The 21203-nt window shown below is 40.5% G+C and overlaps 1 protein-coding gene across 1 annotated transcript; it reads left to right on the plus strand.

The window, feature by feature from the left end:
* Window positions 1-33: 33 nt before the first annotated feature.
* RTN4IP1 (reticulon 4 interacting protein 1) lies at window positions 34-20673 on the plus strand. The gene is made up of 9 exons (XM_075266652.1): window positions 34-600; window positions 1116-1267; window positions 2794-2862; window positions 6300-6424; window positions 6973-7021; window positions 7773-7909; window positions 12397-12580; window positions 12735-12827; window positions 20545-20673. Exons 1-9 carry the CDS (start codon window positions 342-344, stop codon window positions 20662-20664), a joined length of 1188 nt encoding a protein of 395 aa, XP_075122753.1. The 5' UTR covers window positions 34-341; the 3' UTR covers window positions 20665-20673.
* Window positions 20674-21203: the final 530 nt, after the last annotated feature.

A 21203-nucleotide genomic window follows, 5' to 3' on the forward strand; every position in this document is an offset into this window, starting at 1 on the left:
TTGTGTTATTGGACTATGCGAGAACGAGGCTAGGAACGCGGAAGCGCATAGAGGACATAGAGGGGACAGGAACTGAATGTGTCTAGAAGTGAAGCAGAGGGTGGTAGGCTGGTACAGAGTGTCACATATATAACATACTTGTGCTTTGAGCCGGTTCACTAACACTTCAGCATAGACGAAGCAATAACCCTTCGAGGGCTCTCCTTGCTCCTGTCTTCAGTGACAAGAAGCAGAGTGTGGAGCAGCAGATTATGAACCTGCTTATATTGCTGTAGAATAGTACATGGGACAGAGAAGCTGTAGTCACTTCTATATATAGTACAGCTCCTCTGCTGATCAGCATGAATATTGTGTGCAGGAAATCTCTCTTACATCTGTGTAGACGAGCCAGTATAATAGCAGATGCTGGTAAGTACAGAGGGATCCATTCCTCATGTAGGAGGAATACCATTATGCCAGCCTGGACCATTGACAAATACGGAAACAATGATGTTCTGCGCTTCAATGAGAACGTGTTATTTCCCATCATCCATTATCCAAATGAAGTGATCATTAAAGTCCATGCTGCCAGTGTAAATCCTATCGACGTGAACATGAGAAGTAAGTGACTGTCATCATTTGCTTGTATTTAACCCTTATATACTGATCCTCTAATTCATCATCAGGTAGTCCTGAAATTATGACAGGTGGATTCTCGAGATACCTGGTGAGATGGCGGAGGAGGGTGGGAATGTGGTGACCACTGGTGCATCTAGACCTGGGTTACCTGTGTGCTTGGAATCTCACTTGTTTCTATGGCAGATCTACAAAAGGATTGAGAGATTTACTAAGTTAGAAGAGAGGACAGAAATATCGCTGATAAATTAAATGATTTTCAGTATATTGTATTAGTGACTATCTTCCCAGAAATTCTCATCCCTAACAGTGACATTTCCTACGTCTCAATGATGACCTGATAGCACCTCTGTGTTTATGTAATGCTGGAATTTTACTGTACATGTAATGTGTATTGCTCTGCCCCGAACGAATTTCCCTTTGAAAACCGCTAAGCAAATGCCAGGAACCAGGTAGAAATTTGCATCTTCCACTTAACCCATTCCTCCATTATTTTGTAGGTGGCTATGGAGCTAAAAGTCTGAACATGAGTCGGGATCCTTTACATATAAAGACATCTGGAAGTGAATTTCCATTGATCTTGGGCAGAGATGTTTCAGGAATTGTCATGGAATGTGGACTTAATGTGCAGTACTTTAAACCTGGTGATCAGGCAAGTATATGGAAGGAAACTGGTTTCATAATTCATATGTGATACCGTAAGTGGAGTGAAATACACATATCAGAGATGAGACAGTATTTTCTGTTACGGTTACAATGGTACCAAAATAGTACAGAACAATGTAAGAATCCAATGGATGCTATTTAGCAAAATATAATTGTATAGTATTTAAAAGTCTGCCTGACCTCTTTTTTTAAGGGGTTATCCAGGATTAGAAAAAATGGGAGCTTTCTTTCACACCTTCACTCCCTCTTTTCAGGCAGTAAATAACATTTATTTGTCACATGCTGGGGCTCAGTCCGATTCAATTGATCAGGAATGAATTGTAGTATTGGCATGTGACCAACAGATGTGATGTGATTTGCTGGCTGGAGAGATCTGCAGATTGCAGCAACGACCACATTCACTACAGAACTGAAATCTCAGAGATGTTCCTGACTTTGTACATCTTATAATATGCATACTAATTGTATAGTATGACATATATTTCTTCCAATCCTACCAAACTGTAGAGAGCTTTCTATTTAAAGCGGGTGCAGTGCTCGCAAGTGAATGTGAAACAAGCTATTTATCTAATTAATTATATAATAATTGTAGAATTTAAATATTTTATTTTGAGGCCGGAGTTGGTAACTTTTTTGACTGCTCCCCAAATTGTTCTAGACAAACTCCACAACTCTGACTCCACAGCCCTGCTTTAAACAGCTGGTTGTGGTGGTCCCAGTTTTGGGTTCCCCGCTGATCATGTTGAGGTCATAATAGCCCCAGAGCTTATGTTGTTGTAGTTTCAAATTAAATAACAGGCCAAGATCGGCTAAAGCCATCCTTTGGCCTGGAGAACCACAAGACACAGATGGTATTGTATCAAAATGGATTCTGATTTATTGTTACAGAAAGTTAGCATTTATACAAACAAAAGCAGGTTGGACTTTGACATGATTGGTTATACATAAGCTGTGGCACATGACTATTGGATAAGGTCTGCATCTCATTATTATACTCCAACCTGGGATGACCTTTCTCATGACATACAGAAGAATTTACAATATTTATGTGTAAACCAACATCTTACACTAATTCTAGATGTATATATCACAGCACGAGAGATAATGATCACATGCTATCTGTCCAGTCCGGTCTGTGGCTAAGGGTCAACTGGTTATAGAACCTGTTATGAGATTCTCACCACAAACAGATAAGGAGTTATAACCCAACCATCAACATTCCACACGCCTTATCCCCTAAAGGGGTCTCTTAAACTCTAAACAGACATCCTTATGAAGCTTATATAAGAAAAAGCTTACAAAATGGCTGACAGAATACAAGATGGAAGATGTGATCCTAACAATTACATAGATCACATAGATCTATCATAAGGATAGGCCATCAGCGTGCAAGTAAAACCCCATTAATAGCCATTTACATGCAAATTAATGCAGAAATGAAGGTGATGAAATATCTTTACATGCTAACTCTAACACAAGTGTGGTAACCAACTTTGCTGACTTTATTGACAGGTATGGGCAGCAATCCCTCCATGGAAGCAGGGTACGTTTGCAGAGTTTGTTGTCGCAAGTGCTAATGAGGTAAAAATATAAAATTACCACTAGTTTTACTTACTTTATATTACATCTTTCTACTTATGAGCCTTTTGAGAATCAAGATTTCAACACTTTATTTTAATATTAAAGGGGTGAATTGTGAATTGGTGCCCTAACATATCTATCTGTGGGGCTGGGTTGATGATAAACTCCCCTTAAAGGAGTTGGTCACTTTCAGACCAATAATGAGGAACCAATGTTATTGTTTGTATAATAAAAAGTTGAAGAAGAAAATTTTTTAATTAGGTAAGTATACTAACTAGGGATGTTTGAAAGGTAATATTTTATTGAAATAATTAAAAACCAAATAACCGACACCAAAGTGCCAGACAACACTACAAAAATGATGAGGCTACTAAAGAATCCTCAGATGAGTGTATATTTAGTTTGATCACCACTCACTTGTGGGATTTTAAACTAACCAGCCAAGTAGACCAACCAGTAGACCAGAAGAGACTTTGGACTTATAAGGTACAGGTATATAGTAGATAAGAAGAGACTTTGGACTTGCAATGTACAGGTATATAGTAAATAAGAAGAGTCTTTGTACTTGCAAGTTTTTTTATGTTTGTTATAGCCACAGCACATTAACCAGACATCTACCTGCGAACTAACTGTGCACCTGGGTGTTTATTACATGACCATGGACTGTACATCACATGACCATGGACTTATTTGTATTCATTGGTAGAAAGTAGAATGAATAACAGCAAGCAAATCATAAGACATTGATACAGAAAGTATATTGGAAAATTGTACATCTTTTTATTAGACAAACAATAACATTGGTTTCTTAATATTGGTCTGAAAGTGACCAACCCCTTTACCAGTCTTACCTGTATGATCCAGTCTTGCTGCTCCGATATTGGGTTTTTCTTTTTGTGGCAGAAGTCCTCGCCGGCTGTGGCGTCCCATATCCTTTGCTGAGGCCAATCAGCGGCCTCAGAGGTCACATGCGGGGGAACTTCCTCCAGAATTATAAACCAGAGAAGCAAGACTGGACTGTACTGAGACACCAGGGACAGGTGAGTATGTTTTATTTATTTATATTTATTTATTTCACCTCCCCCAGCCTAATTGAATTTTTTTTTGTTATCCTGGGCGACCCCTTTATTGCATTTTCTATTTCCCACACTGCATGAATGACATGTCACTCCTACTTAAAGAGAGTAGTTCTCCTGTTGAAAGTGCAGTGCAGTCTGAAGGGAGTAGTAATGAAGTAGGAGCTCCTAAATAGATTACTATATAGTTTTGTGGAAAATTGTTTTTTGTTTTGCTCTGCTCAGTCTTATTGGCCGTAATTTGTGACTAGCAGTGATTAGCATATTCATGTTCATAAGGAAAGCTGTTACTCATTGTGTAGGACAGCTTATTTTGACGAAGGACAGTTGTGTTCATTATGCCACTACAGTAGTATATACCGTATTTTTCGGACTATAAGACGCACCCAGGTTTTAGAGGAGAAAAATAGGGGAAAAAAATTTTCAGGCAAAAAATGGTAAAATATTTAATATATGGGAGTTGTAGTTTTGGAACAGCTGCAAGGCCACATTGACAGGTGACCCTGCAGCTGTACGGGGATGTATAGGGCGTTTTTTTTGTGGGGCCAGGTGTACTTTTTAGATATACCATTTTGGGAAATGTTTATTGCTTAGATCACCTTTTATTTAATTCAGAGGCAAAACAGAGAGAAAAACCCGGCAGTTTAGCACTTTTGATTTTGACGTTCACTGTACATAAAAATATTAGTAGACCGGGCATTTTCAGACACACAGTAATGTTATACTTTTATATGTATTCTAGGGAAAGGAGGTGAACTTTTATTTATTTTATTTTTTATTATATTTTTTTAAGTGTTTTTTTTTTTTTTTTTTTTTACTGTTTTAATATCCCCCGCCTAGGGGGCTTGAACCTGCAATCATTTGATTGCAAGTCCCATAGACGGCAATACAAGTGTATTGCCGTCTATGGGAGATTCTATACATTACTATCGTGGAGGGTCATAGACCAGCCGCGATAGTAATATATATCTATGACAAGCCTCGGAGCCTTCATTAGGCTCCCAGCTGTCATCGGAACAGGTCGGCTCCTGCGGCCTCGCCGTGCAGGAGCCGGCCTGCATCACTAAAGGTATGGGGCCGGTGGGGGGGGCTAACTGACTGCCGGGACCTGTGGAGGAGGAGCGGATTTGCAGCATGGCCACACTACTGCCACCGCTGGTTTTCTTCAGCGGCAGTAGCGCGGCAATCTGCAGGCCCCGGCAGATAAGACAGTCCCCGGCATCTGCTGTAATAGACCGGCGGATGCCGGGGAGTGTCTTAGCTGCCGGGGCCTGCAGTATAGTCACGCTCCTGCCGCTGAAGAAAACCAGAGGTGGCAGTAGTGCGGCAATCTGCAGGCCCCGGCAGCTAAGACACTCCCCGGCATCCGCCGGTCTATTACAGCAGATGCCGGGGACTGTCTTAGCTGCCGGGGCCTGCAGATTGCCGCGCTACTGCCGCTGAAGAAAACCAGCGGTGGCAGTAGCGCGGCCATGCTGCAAACCCACAGTCAGACTATAAGACGCACCCTCATTTTCCTCCGAAATTTGGGGGAAAAAAAGTGCGTCTTATAGTCCGAAAAATACGGTAAGTGTTTTAGAAGTAATTTTGGTTGTGGTGGTTGCTTCCAGCACAAAATAGCGCAGCATATAGCATATTAGCATATTTTCTATTGAATTATTATTTTGGGCAGTATTCTAGGTACATTTCAAAGAGAAATGCTGAATTAAGGGTTGTATTAAAATAATTGTGGTTGTTTTCCCATTCTTCTTTTAACACTTTAATTCTCTTATCAAGTAGACTATGTACATGCATAGTAAATCACCCCCAGGACTTTAGTTTGGTGCGGCATGCTTGCAACATAGAGATGGTCTTGTATGTAGGTAGATAACGCTGGGTTCACACCTGCGTTCAATGTGTCCGTACTATGGTTTCCGTCTTCTGCATGGCAGAAGACGGAAACCATAGACCGGGTCCGGCCGTGCGCGGCGGTGAGCGTTTTAGGCTCTCCGCCGCGAAACCGGATTTTTTTATCCGGACACAGAGTACTGCATGTCCGACTCTGTGTCCGGATTATAAAACCCGGTTTCGCGGCGGAGAGCGCAAAACGCTCACTGCCGCGCACGGCCGGACAGCTTTCTCACCCATTCAAATGAATGGGTGAGAAAGTCTCCTGCAGGCTTCCGTCTCCTGCATCTGTTTTATGCAGGAAACGGAAACCTGCAATAAGGAAAGAAGAACGCAGATGTGAACGAGCACTGGTATTTTTATGTTCTTTATGATATGAAAGGCTTTAATAATCTTATCAAATAGCACTGCATAGATCTCTGATCTAAGAGAAAATGATGAATTGTACATTTGTGGTGTGTGATTTATTTTTAGGTATCCTTGAAGCCAAAGTCACTCAGTCATACAGAAGCTGCATCTTTACCCTATGTAGTACTTACTGCATGGGCAGCCCTTGTTAATAGCTGCGGTCTGAGTAAAGAAAAGTGTCCTGGGAAACGGTAAGTCTCTTAAAAGTCTATCAAAGTAAACATTTACAAAAACTGATATGAAGTCATAATTGTTGCCTTCATGTTCCATAGGAAGTGCAGGACAGGTAGTAACAAGTTGAATCAGGTTCCCCTGTAGCTAGTGATTGGCTGAGCCATAATTTCCTTTGTGTTGAGAGGGACCAGAAAGGAGAAACCTACAGGGGACCAGTGTTTTTTTTTTTTTTTTTTCAATTATAATTTAATATCAGTCAGATTTGGATTTGCTTTTGGATAATAACATTTGATACTCAATATATGCATGGCTTGCTTGAGAGTCAGGATCATTTGGGTGTTTAATTACGAGCTAAAGGATATGTTACTATCTGTATACTCCTGCTGTCAGGATTATTGATATGTGACTAATCAAAATTCAGTGGCATGGCATGTAAAAAGGCGAGTGTCCTGAAATAATCATTCATTAATTGTAACTGAGGCAAAATGTTCAATTAATTGTCATTTTGATTTAGGACATAATCGTCCAGCCCTAAATATGAGTAATTTCTTCTTCTGTTTTTTAGTGTATTAATTATTGGCGCATCAGGGGGAGTTGGTACCGCAGCCATTCAGGTATTTTAATGTCAAGAATGCCATTTTTATACTAGACTATGGAATGACCAACCACAGCAATTACACTAGACTGCAGATTTACCAGTCCCATCATTTATGCTATCAACCCCACTAATGAGTTACTGGAATATAATGTATTGTATGTTCTGGCTACCTACGGCTGCCAATTCACAAAAATAGTAGGACAAAAATATTTATCAACTTGCTGATTATAGATACGTGTAACTTACATTGCAGAGGATTAGCCATAGATGTGTAGCCATAAATAATTGTACATCAGTTACGTTGTAGTAGATTTCATGCATAGTCTCACAATATTAAATAACATAGTTCACAGAGCAGTACAGTGGAAATGCTGAATTGACATTATGTGTGACAGGAGGTCTGCGTGAGTGAATACGTCCAAAAACGTTTCAGGGCTGCGCCCCTTTTCAATCTGTCTGCCACTAGTTAGGATAAAGGAGTTAAACATACTGTGTGCAGTTACCCTGCATGCTCCCTCTAGTGGCAGCTGCAAGCTATGTCTATGCTGTTGAGACCCTGTCTTATGTTATCACAAGTTCACTATTTTAAGGGATTGTCCAGAATAAATTGAAAACTCACTGACCCCTTCTGCACTTCTGGCCCCAACAATCTGTAGACTGGAGGGTTTGGAGGAGAGTTTTCCAGTGTATCTTGGACAACTCCTGTAATGCTGTATTTCTTTTTATGAAGTTTATGTTAACGTTAATATCTGATACATTTATTTTAGCTATTGAAATCATGGGGTGCTCATGTGACTGCTGTTTGTTCGGGAAACGCTGCTACCCTGATGAAAGATCTTGGAGCAGATGACATAATTGACTATACTGTGGCAAGATTGCCAGACCAGTTAAAGACAAGGGATCAGTAAGTTTGTACTGCGTTTAAAATTTTATTGGTAGAATGTTTTTCTCATATCTTTAAATATTTCATGATAATACTTAGGTAGATGATATTTAGCACTATTCATGTACGTTTATCCTTACCTCTACTATGAGTCTTTTACACTGTTGTTTAGTCTTATCTTCTGATCTATCATAGGATCAGAACAACAGACTGAAAAACTAATAGAATGAGGAGCACATAAAAAAAAGAAAAAGTCAGGATCTTTTTTTCTGATTTGTGCAAGACTTTATGTACCATAGAAAAAAATAAACAGACTGGATTGAAGAAAGCTGTCATTACAGTAAATTGACATTACAGTAAATGATGATGGATATAGACAGAATGCGCTCCATCTGAATCTTCGATCAATTAGTTTTTCAGTATGTTCAGTGTTGGTAATTTTAATATATAGAAGCTTATTGTGCTGCTAGGGAAAGTAATATGAGCTGAAAGTGGGTAATTTGCAAGGGTAATTAATTTCCTTAGGCAATATTTAACCATAGCTGTGACACCTGTATATAGTAAAGCTTCCAGTAAAGCTGTATCTCGGTTCCTTAGGAAAGTCCTAGCCAGGTTACAGCTGAATGTTAGACAGTCTGCTTGTATGAAGAGGGATCATCGTGCTTCCCAGATAAATTTGTCTACTCCTTACAGAGAGCATGACTGCTTTTTGGAGCATGGATTATTCTGATTGAATTGCTTCATAATCCCTTTTGGGTGTTGTCAAAGGGTTGTGTCCCTACAGTCTGACATTGTTAGCACTGACTGGCCAGTATCAAACTATGGTAACACACCTCCAACTGGTAATACCCATTTATCACTTTATTAATTAAAGTTTTTTTCCCTGCTACTTGAGAAAAACATGCTGATCCGTGCTCTGGCAGCCCCATAGACAGTGAATAGAGCAGCAGTACATAGCACATCCTCTTTGCTGCTAGTTCACAATAGTGCTGTCTCTCCATTGTTTGGGTCCATTGGGGGAACAATGGAGAGGCAAGCCGCTAAAACAGCGGTTACACATGGATCTCGGCAGATTGGGTGTCCATCATTTATAAACTGAAATTAGTGGAGGAATAAAGTCCATTGTGCAGGGCTTTTTTCTCCATGGATTTTTGGCGGACATTGGAATGCAGTCTCCAACGGAACCTCTGTAGATGTGAACGTAGTCTAAACCTCTGGATGCAGTATAGAAGTATAGAGAGGTAAGGCTTAATTTATATAAAACCTTAACCCTTCTATAGTTGCATTTGTGCAGTCCCCTATAAGTGTACAGCAGCCTCCAGTTGCAATCAAGATCTATGTTTAACTTTTGCATAGAGGCTATGTGCATGTTCTACAAACTAGCTGTAAAGTAGAAGAAAAGGAAGTCATATTCCATGAAAATATATTATATTGCATTGTAATAGACAATGACTGTCTCACTAGCTGTCAGATACTGGTGGAAAGCAAAACAAATGAGTTTGCATGTTTTATGATATACCATGGTATCCGCTTATGCGTGATACAGCATGTAAATGCAAAGCTACCATGTCTTTAGTTATTTGAATGATTTGACTGAGCTAGGTCATCCTTTCATGTACACATTATAGCATCATAATCCTGGAAATACATCAACACCATAAAGGAGTATTTCCATATTATTAAGTCATAACATTTTTCTAACAATTATGAAAGGGATTGCTGAAAGACCCCTGTTAAGGGCAAGAAAAATTTAAAAGAGAGCACATTTGAAATTTTGATATTTCTTTTTAGTTTCAAAGGTATTTATTGAATGTTATCAAAAATATAAAAAAAACAAAACAAAAAACAAAGATGCAGACACCCATAACGACAGTTCAAATTACATAAGGAAAGGAAAGAAGTATAGTACAATAAAACAATGTCAAATGTATAAACTTCAAACTTGTATGACTGGTGAAGATAAAAAAGGGAATAAAACCCAATCTCAAATGCATAAGGTAAAGGGCATGGGGGCTGGGGTGAGATCCTGCCTGGGAGAAGGGGTACATACAAAAAAAAAACCACTTAATCCAATTGACAGACTAGAGACAGCATGACAGACCTGGACCATTGGTCAGGTGGGGCAACACAGTGGCTCAGTGGTTAGCACTGCAGCCTTGCAGCGCTGGAGTCCTAGGTTCGAATCCTACCAAGGACAAATCATCTGCAAGGAATTTGTATGTTCTCCCCGTGTTTGCATGGATTTCCTCTCATACTCCAAAGACATACTGATAGGGGAAAATGTACATTGTGAGCTCTATATGGGGCTCACAATCTACATTAACAAAAAAAAAAAGTGGGCAGGTATCAGAGATAGTACTGTTAACCTTGCCATTAAATATGATCATGTCAACTTGCCAGATTACATTAGTCAGCAAAATACTTTTGAAAGCAAAATAGTTGAAAGCAATATGCATTCGTGCAGCCATTAGGATGTACTGAAGCAATTCATATTGGGCGTATCTGAGAGCAGTAGGCTTAAGACCAAGAAGAAGTACTGGGGATGACATTGGGAATGATTGTCCTAAAAGTCATTGCACCATTCTATAGATGGGCACCCAGAAACACTGGACTGGAGGGCAGAACCCCCAAATATGAAGAGTATCGCCTCATGCATCACAACCTCAAAAACAGAGGGGTGAGACTGAAGGGTTAATGCTGTGCAGTATAGAAGGTACCAGATAGGTCCAGTGAAGAATTTTTTGAGAATGCTTCATAAGGGTGACCTACTAACTGCCTTTGCTAATGAATGTACAACAGTCTTTTCATTGTGCTGGAGTCAAAGTGGTCTCTAGGTCCTGTTCCCAGGCTGCGATAAAGTCCAATTTAATCTCAGGAGATGGAGCATTCAATAAACTATAAACTTAGAGAGAACCTCTATCAATCATGCTATAGAAACATAGCCTCTCAGAGCTATTAAGTGAAACCTCTGGATTAAGTGGAATAAGAGAGCGTAGGAAACGAAAGACCTGAATAGGTAGGTGGAGAATGCATACTAGAGAAGTAGTCCTTGGTGAAGACCCACCAGTTACAGAGGAAATCATTGGAGAGTCGAAATATGGCATGTCTCCACCAAATGAGCACCTCGGGAAGAAAGGCCTAGGGGGTATAATGAAATATCGGTAGTAATAGGGAGATCAGGCTTTGTAATGAATAGTGAAAACGAACCCTCCGCCACAGTTGTAGTATATAGTCTCCTTAGTAGATGGTGTGATTGGATGAAATGCTGACTGCAGGATCCAAAGTAAAGCCTGTAATGAAGGTGACTAGTGTTGACTCAAAAGTAACCCATTGTGGGCAGTCTGTCTTATTATTACATAGCACAGAGTTGTTGGTGTCTAACAGCAACATAATATTTATAAGGGTGAGAAACCAACAGTCCACCCAATCTGTTGTGGTAATACATAAGACATCGGCAAATATGTAGTCACATATAAAATTAAAGATTTCTCTCTGTAGGGTGGTTAGGGAAGAGGAAGTCATTGGGGTCAGGAGAGTATAATAATAGAGTAAATAATAGAGTAAATAACCATCACTAGTGGTTCTATAGCGAGAGCAAACAATGGGGGAGATGAGGGGCAGCTCTGTCAGGTCCCATGACAAATTTTAATAGGCCTTGGGGAATCAGTGTTAATCTTTAGGTAAGCTATAGGGTCACAGCTCTTTGGAAATGGCCAGTTATGCCCATGGACCTCAGGAGCAAGGTAGTTCCAGGATAGACTGTCAAAGGTTTTCTCAAAGTCCAGGGCCAATAATGAGATTGGGCCAACTCTCACCGCAAACCTATGAATAATGTTGCAGAGTTCTCTAACATTATACAAGGCCTGTCTACCTGGATTGAATCCTACCTGGTCAGAGTGTATAAGAGAAGGTAATATGCTATTCAAACAGATGGCAAGGATGGAGGAGAATAATCTTATAGCCAAGTTTAACAGCGAAATTGGTCTGTGGTTGGCGGGAGTAGTGGAGTGTTTACCATGTTTAGGGATGCCTGTTATGGAGGCTCTAAGCATGTCCTGAGGAAATTTACCTGTCTGCAGGGCGTGATTAAATATCTGGACAAGGTGATGCAAGAGAATACTTCAAAATGTTTTATAATACAAAGAAGAGAAACCGTCTGGTCCAGGCGTTATCCCATTGATAATTTTCTTTCTAAAAGAGTCGGCAGTTTTAGCAAGAATGGCAACAAGAAGTGCAACTATAGTATGTGACCATGGCTGATTGCTTCCAGCACAGTAGTATTTTGCTGGCAGTGATGTCATGCTCTGTTGTATTCAGTTGTTGCTTAGAAATATTATAAGGAGAAAGTGTACACCAGTATCTACCAATCCAAATTCTCAACTCCAGCATGAGCAATGCTAGGTAGAAAGCTTGAAGTATACATGTTTCTTTGGAATGTTCTTTATTAATGTGAAGTTCTTGGATATTTATTTCTTTATTTTAATAAATATTTCTAATCGAATTTTCAGATTTGATGTCATTCTTGATAATGTTGGAGGAACTAGCGAAGAATTGGCTCTTCAGTATTTAAAACCTTGGTCTGGAGCCACATTTGTCACACTGGTCACTCCTTTTCTGTATAACAACGACCGGCTGGGGATAGCAGATGGCATGATGCGTACAGGAGTTACGCTGGCATCAAAAGTAATGAAGGTAATATTTCCTTTTCTGGGTAGTAAATATGTAGATCTTTGCCCAGTATTTTACTGTATGTGCAAGCTAAGCATAAAGATATTTGTCTTATATGCACTGGTATACAGAGATTGTACTGCTGTGTCCAAGATGTAAATCCTTTTTTCTATTTTAGCACTACTACAAAGGAATCCACTACCGATGGGGATTCTTTACAGCCAATGGTCCAGCTCTAGATGAAATAGGAGAGCTTGTAGATGGTGGCAAGGTATGTGGCAGTTCAATGAATGCTGTTTCCAGTAATAACCAATTTCTGTTTTAAGGATCTGCTCTATAAAGTGGGGTCAGAATTTTGGGTTTTTCTTCATTAAATGATTAATAGAAATGTATGTATATTTGTAGATGTTTTACATTATTCTATTCTTGCAAGATATCTCATCAATTTGGCTTGAAATGTTGAGAATCTTGTCAGGAGAGGGGAGGATAAGGTAGGGGTAAGACATGTCCCCTAAAATGTGTTGACATAGGTAAGCGAACAGTCGCTCATGGTGGCATTATTGTCATGGCAATGGTGGGGAGTTTGCAAGATTGCTCTCAAAATACCAAAGGGTGTAAGGCTTAGTTCACGCGTAAATTACGTGTGGCTTATTTTGGCACTGGAAAAAAACGCTTCCTAATTAGGAAGCGTTTTTTGGACCTTGGTCCGCTTTTTGTGGAGCGTTTTTTGTAAAAAAAACACTTCCAGGCGGTTTTCCCATCCTTAAAGAGAACGGGATGCAAAAAACGCATTGCGTTTTGCACTTCCCATTCACTTCTATTGCTTTCTTCAGGCGGAAAACGCCTGAAGAAAGGTCATGTCGCTTATTTTTTCGCCTAGCGTAAAAAGACGCTAGCGGAAAAAAAAAATAACCCTCTACATAAACTAACATTGTATGGAGGAGGATTATGACGTGGATTCCGCTGTCAAAATCCTCCTCCATGTCCCCGTGTGAACTAGCCCTAAATTTGACAGTTTTACCATGGTACTAGGGTACGACCGTACGTCTATGACCTAAATCACAATTAATTGAATATTCTACCTCGATTATAATTTAAGGGATTCTATCATTAGGATCCCTTTTTAACAAAGACTAAGTTGGAATAGCCTTTAGAAAGGCTATTCTTCTATTCTTCTTCTCCTGCCTTTACTATTCTGATCTGCACAGCCATTCCGTTGTAATTCCGCTTTCCCTCCGTATGCAAATGAGTCTTCAGAAAGCACAGAGGGCGTTCTCCTTTGCCTGAAGACTCTCTAGTGATGCCTCCATCTTCTTCAGCCGATGCCTCTCCACCATGTCACCCTCAATGTCCTCTCCCGGTGAGCCTGAGTTCGAGATAGGGCTTTGGGCACAGCCAACTGCGCATGTTTGTTCGGCCATTTTACTGTGGCCGCTTACACGAGCGTATTGCGCCTCGATTTTTGTTATTTTGCGATTAATTGTCTAGCCCTATGTGGTACATAATTCTATACTTTTTGTTGAAAACATGTTTGATTTAAAGGGGTTGTCCAACTAAATAAACTCAAGTGGACCTCACATTAATAGCAGTTAACCCCATCACGTCCCTCACATTAACCCCTGTGTACTTCACATAAGAGTTACTAATATGTGAGATATATCGAGGTAATAATAAAGGACCTCAATGATGGAAGATACTTACCGTATTTTTCGGACTATAAGACGCACCTAGGTTTTAGAGGAGGAAAATAGGGAAAAAAAAATTTGAAGCAAAAAATGGTAAAATATTTAATATATGGGAGTTGTAGTTTTGCAACAGCTGCAAGGCCACATTGACAGGTGACCCTGCAGCTGTACGGGGACGCATAGAGTGTTTTTTTTGCGGGGTCAGAAGTACTTTTTAGTTATACCATTTTGGGGAATATCTATTGCTTAGATCGCCTTGTATTGAAAAAAAAACCCGGTGGTTTATGATATATTATTTTCTACTTTTATATATATATTCTAGGGACAGGAGGTGATTTAGAACTTTTATTTATTTCATATTTTTATTATATATTTTTAAAGCTTTTTTTTTTTTTGTTTTGTTTTTGTTTTTTACTATTTTATTCCCCCCGGGGGCTTGAACCTGCGGTCACTTGATTGCAAGTCCCATAGACGGCAATACAACTGTATTGCCGTCTATGGGACATTCTGTATATTAGTATTACGGCTGGTCATAGACCCAGCTGCAATACTAATATAGCAGTGACAGGCCTGGGAGCCGGCCTGCAACTTCACAGGTACGGGGCCGGTCCCCAGAAGGGGAGAAGGGGCCACCGATACTGACCCGGCATCCGCTGTACTAGAGAGGCGGATGCCGGCGAGAGATAGACGCTGGCACAGGTGCCGGGGCCTGAGACATCGCTACACTCCTCTGCCCTGCATGAAGCCAGCGGCGGGGGGACGGAGGAGCGGAATAGCATCGCCCCTGCCGCTGCTGGCTTCATGCAGGGCAGAGGAGCGCAGCGATGTCTCAGGCCCCGGCGTCTATCCCTTGCCGGCATCCGCCTCTTTATTACGGCGGGTGCCAGGCGCCACATTCGGACTATAAGACGCACCCTTCTTTTCCCCAAAAATTTTTGGGGAAAAAAGTGCGTCTTATAGTCCGAAAAATACGGTAATTATTACCTCCATGTCTCTCACTTATCAGTAACTCTTATATGAGGCACACAGTGGTTAATGTGAGAGACATGATGGGGTTAACTGCCATTAATATTGGGCATATGGAATTTCTAAATTGTAATGCACATGATCATACTTTTTATCCGTAATTGTGGATAATATTGTGAACTATTATATTTTAATGGTCCCGTACACACGGCTGTTGTTTTTGCGGCTGTGTGTCTGGGCCAAAATTGAAGAGCTGCAAATGATGGTGCAGATCCTATATGTGTCTGCATTTGCAGAGCTGTCTATTAATTTTTCATTCATAAGTCAGTGAAAGCTATATTCATGCCATTTTTTGTGTGGGACGCTTAAGGGCTGCAGCACATGAACTTCATGCTGAGAGTGGGACTCCTAGCAGTATAGTCATATATGATACTAGGACTCCCTGCCTCCCAGCAACATACTGCCCCGTATCAATTACAGTGCGGGCCAATATGTCACTGGTCGTGTGCTGCTCCCCTAAGGCTGAGGCCCCATGTTGTGGAAACGCAGCATATTTGTTGCAGATTATGCAGCAGTTTTTTGAGCCAAAGCCAAGAATGGCTATAAAAAGAATGGGAAATATCTAGGAACCTTCTGATATATCTCCCTTCTGCTCAATCCACCCCTGGCATTGGTTCAGAAGAATGCAGCAAAATCAGCAACAACAAAAAAGGCTGCATTTCTGCAATGTGGAGCCTCAGCCTTAGGGTGTTTCTTTCCAGGTGGTGACACACTGTGTACCCAGATGCGGCTATAGCCAAACCCAGTCCCCAGGCAACAGTGCTGTCACTTTGGTATAAGTGTGACATCTATTAATTCCGGTTACCACACTACAAGGAATTAAGTGTAGCTGAAATTAATCCCTGTTTCACTTACAGAAAAGTGAAGGTAGTGGCGGCTGGGGACTAGATACAGCATCCAGGTACATAGTGTGTCGCCCCCTACAGGAGTTACCTCACTCTGCTCCCAGTCACATACATTATCACTAATTGCGGGTTACACATGTACTCACATTGCCTCTAATGGAAAAGAACATGTGTATCCAGGCAAATAGCCGTAAACATATGTGGATGGGAGCGTAGTATGACAGCACCCTATGTTTCGGTTTGTGCTATATGACTTTAGTATCGGGGTCGTCAGCCTTACAATTTTTGACCGGCACTCCGAGTAACTCATCTTTGATTTTTTTTTTTATTCAAATCGGCACGCCAAACAAAAAAGGTTTCCTACCCCTGTTCTAGATCATAAACATGGTTAAATAAGCACTCCGGTTCACTGTTGACCTTGTATGTTCTGCCTTTTACAAGCATGACACACCAATAAGGGAATCCCTGAGTCATTCACATGCGCTAGACATTAGCCAGGACATTGGTTCTGTCCAGAATGTTTATTTAATATTTTACATGTTATTAAGGGGACTGCTGCTTAAAGTAGCCTTACCTCTATGGTGTGTAATGATAGCTATGATGGAAATACTGTTATTATTCCAGTGGAATTGTGATTGTCAGGGCAGAATGGGTTTTGTTTTTGGGAAACAGACTAAGTAACAAGTATGTGCATTGTAATCTTTGTATCATCTGTGGTATTTTTGCATAAACAGAAGCATCTTTACTAATCTGTGCTGTGTATAGTCCCACGTGTTAATCCCTCTTCCCAGAAAACAACAAAAGTGCCTTGTGCTGGGAGTCTGATGTTCTGCTGTAAATAGGCAGTGTTTTTATTATGCACGTAATCTCCCCTGATCATTGTGTATTCATCCTGCCGCAGGCCTTCGTCGCCTTTGCTGCCCTAATACAGGAAGGACTTTCAACTGACTCAGTTGATTTTAGCAGTGGCTCAATGTTATGTTGTCCTACTGTATGGTCAGCCGTTCCAGGATTATATAGACAATGTAGCCGATCATTGCAAATAACACAGTAGTACAATGCTAGATAGAGGGGATCATCACTTTGGTATTCATGTCTCAGTGTTTTTATCAGTGAATAGGGCAGAATTACTTAAACAATACAAGAGATGAAGTGATATCAGTCAAACCTACTAACATGTCTGTTTTATGGTGAAAAACAAATCATGTATGCCCCTTACTACCTATGTAAATGTCAGATTCTGGGAGAATGATAGCTCCAGTACTGCTTCATATCAATTCACTGTATTCACCAGGGCATTATTGCCAAAGATAACATTCACTTTTGAATGCTCATGGTTTTATTGTTGTTTTAGGTTGATTAACCCTTTCACTGTTTAAAGAAAACCTAAACTATTCTATTCAAATTCTTACTAAACTCGCTGTGCAATGCCCAGTAGAGTAGGGACCCACTATAAAGAGGTCACTGTGAAGTGGCTAGTGGGCTTTTACACCTTGATCAATATCTATACCAAGAAGCTCATGTTCAGTATTGTAGAATTTGCTGAGAAGCACCAGAGCAATGTATAAAATTGGGATGTGCGGTCCATGTCTTTTTCTTTTTTTGAATACATACATATGATTTATGCTTATGCTTGCATCTTCATAAAATAACCAAAAATCTGTTTTAACCTAGAAAAATAAATTAACGTCCTACAAAATGCCCAGATTATACACAGATTCTTTTCCTAAATGCTACCAGCATGTCCCTTACAGTTTCCCTTTTTCCCCACAAATGCAGAAGTAGTGAAAGCTTCCAGCATCCACTTCAGTTTGCTCTACCTCAAGCAAGATCACAGTTAAGAGGTTCATGGCTTTAAAACAAGACCAATGTCTCAGTTCTAGTTGTGATGTGGCTTGAGCTAGAGTCTTAAATAGCAAGAAGTATCCCATACATCCTTCATTTAAATATAATGTAAAGGGGTTTTACCTGGAATAAAATATTGATGCCCTTTGCATAGAACAAGTCACCAATATCAGATCTGTTGTAGTCTGACACCTGTCACCCCCACCGTGTCCTGACCAGCTATGTGGTTTCTAACATAAATGCCAACAACGATACTGTATAGCGACTGTTTCTGGTATTGTAGCTTAGCCTGATTCACTTGAATGGGACTGAGCTGCGTACAGGCCTTATGTCACTGTCACAGCCAGGGCTGTGGAGTCAGTAGGACACAGCACTGACTCATGACTCCTCTATTTTTCTACAGCCCAACTTTGACTCCAACTACTTCAGAAATCATTGATAGTCACTGTCAGTCAGAAGCAGTATAGATTCTCTGATTTATTAAAAAGCTAGTCATTGAATTCTTGCGAAAGTAAATATGCAACAAGCTATTAATTTAATTATATAATATTACAATGTATATAATATTGTCAAAATTGATCCTTAAAGGGGTTGTTCCATAACAAGGATCCTATCTATACTGCTAGTTTATGTGGATATAAGACTTTTTCTAAATACATTGCTTTATCAAAACCGCTTTGTTTGGCCGCTATCTTAATTTATTCACTTCATTGTTTACACTGGTTTCTATGACCAGGGGCCCCGACCACTGCTTATCTGCTCAGTCCCCAAGTGACATAACTGCCTGCTCTCAGGGGGGGAGGGAGGGGCTCAGTGCTGGGAGCATCGGGATTTCTGAGCTCCTATCTCCTGCTCTTCCACTTATCAGTTGGTTTAATTGAATTTGGCTGATAAGGGCTGAGAGAGGGAGTCCGGTACCTCTGTATGTATTACAAACTGACTCAAATCCAGCTCTGCTACATCTGCTTCTACATCAGCTTCATACTGTGGCAATTCATTTACAACCAATTCCTCATTACTGACTGCAAACATAGCAGATAGTAGAGCATGTGAAACCCTGCCCACCAATGTGCCGAGAAAACCAGGAAGTGAAGAGAGCACACAGCCTGTAAATTGGTGAACAAGCGTGATAGGAATACCCCTTTAATCCACAACCCTGGTCATACCCCCATTGATCTTATATTGATAGCCTATCCTAATGATAAGCCACCAATATTTTAGTCTCATACAACCCTTTTATTAACTCTATGAACTTCTGCAACCCTTTTATTTTTGCTCCAGTGCAACTAAAGTACATATTGAAGCCACTATGCACATAGTCCTGATTAAAAATAACTTGTCGTCTACAGCTTCTGTGCAAAGCTTTATCTTTATCGTTATAAAATTCAAATACTGTGTGCAGTCTGATCCTGTGGGATGGGACAAAGGCAGCCCATGGGTCGCCACTAATCGGGAAGCATAATGGATTTTTAAGTTATGCATGAATGCCATGTCCTCATGAAAACCTGATGATGGTTCATGAAGCTGTGCAGTCAAGTCTTAAATTAAACAAAACTCCACCACTTTCTGAAATTCGAGCCAAATGGAGGGAGGTTGCGAACGACTCCACAAACAGGTATGCAGGAAATGTGTGATCCGTGTAGGAGCAGGTAATTCTTCAGACTTCACACCAGAACCCAGCCAATGTGCAATAGCTCCAATAAATATGGAGGGTGTCTCCATAGGAAGCTGAGCAGCGTTAGAACGAGGAGACCGAGGGCAACAGTGCAAGTGGTTTGGATGATATTCTGTACCAACGTGATAAGATCTTGTGCCCCATCACCTGTAGTCTACTTGAGATGGAAGAGGTTTGAGCAAGCGGAAACAATCTAGCTCTTTAATCATCGCAGAAACCAACACCCAGATCCACCTCCCAGTCACAGAGGTAGACTGGTGGGGGGAGTCACCATGACAATATCAGTCGGGCACGTCGGCAAAGTCAGTAGAAACCTAATAGGCATAGTCGTTGAGGAGCCCCACCTCTCGTCGATTTCAGACTGAACAGTACCGAGCATGATGTCTACGTGGGTTTGTTAGCCCATACGAATTTGGTGAGGAGGGAGGAGAGTCTGAAGAAGAATTCCTTAGGAACCAAAATTGGAATAGTCTGGAGAAAATAGAGTATCCAAGGGAGGACATTCATCTAAAAAAATAGAACATCTGCAAAACTAGATGAATGTACCATGAGACCAGCGCTTGGTTTCAATTTTATTGGATTGAAGCAAGGACGAAGAATTAGCGTGGTAGAGTGGCGAAGGGTGACTAATCAGGTTCCATTCATCACTTATCCTTTGGATAGGTTTGCATACAGGTATATAAATGTTGATGTTTCTGGAATATTCATTATCAGCAAGCATAACTAAAAGCATACTAGTACATTTGTTAGCGTCCTATAACATGGTGGTGGTGGTGTTTAGTAAAAAAATTTTAAAAAAAAGTTTTTAATAGCACTTGGGTTGTATGTTGCTGCATGTTGGTATTTATTTTGCGCACTTTTGTATTTCACTATTACAATTCATTAAACTGGTTGTCATTTTTCTTATCTTAGATACGTCCTGTAGTTGAAGATGTGTTTCCATTTTCAAAAGTTCCCCAAGCCTTCCAGAAATTAGAAGCGGGACATACTCGTGGAAAAACGGTCATCCAAATTGTTGATCCTGAAAAATAAAAAATAAAAGTTTTGTAATCACTTTATTTTCCAGAAAACTGCCTTGTGTGGATTTATGTACTGTTTTAATTTCTAAAGCGTTTTCATTTGGAAAAGTAGTTTAAGGCTAAGGCCCACGGGACGATAGCAGTGCTAAAGCGTTGCAGGAAAAAACCGCGGCTGGAACGCATAACTGTTCTTCCTGCACCGCATTGAACAGAAAGTTCATGGAGCTTTCCTCCGAGGAATTTCTGTTACCATTATATCTACGAGAAGGCCCCGGCTTTTCCGTTGATAAAATTGACATGCTGCGATTTCCAAAAACGTGCAGGTTTTGGAAATCGCAGCGTGTCCGCCCTGCAGTTTGAAATGGAAAGTGGGCATGGGATTCGCATGAATCCCATTCACTTTACAGATACTGTAAAATGCCACGATTTTACGTTTAGTTTCCAGCCCATTGGGCCTTGGAGTTGTCTTAAATTTGAAAATCAGTATACCGTATATACTCGAGTATAAGCCGACCCGAATATAAGCGAGGCCCCTAATTTGACCACAAAAAA

This window comes from Leptodactylus fuscus, chromosome 3 (genome assembly GCF_031893055.1).
Source record: "Leptodactylus fuscus isolate aLepFus1 chromosome 3, aLepFus1.hap2, whole genome shotgun sequence".
In the NCBI taxonomy this organism is placed as follows: domain Eukaryota; kingdom Metazoa; phylum Chordata; class Amphibia; order Anura; family Leptodactylidae; genus Leptodactylus; species Leptodactylus fuscus.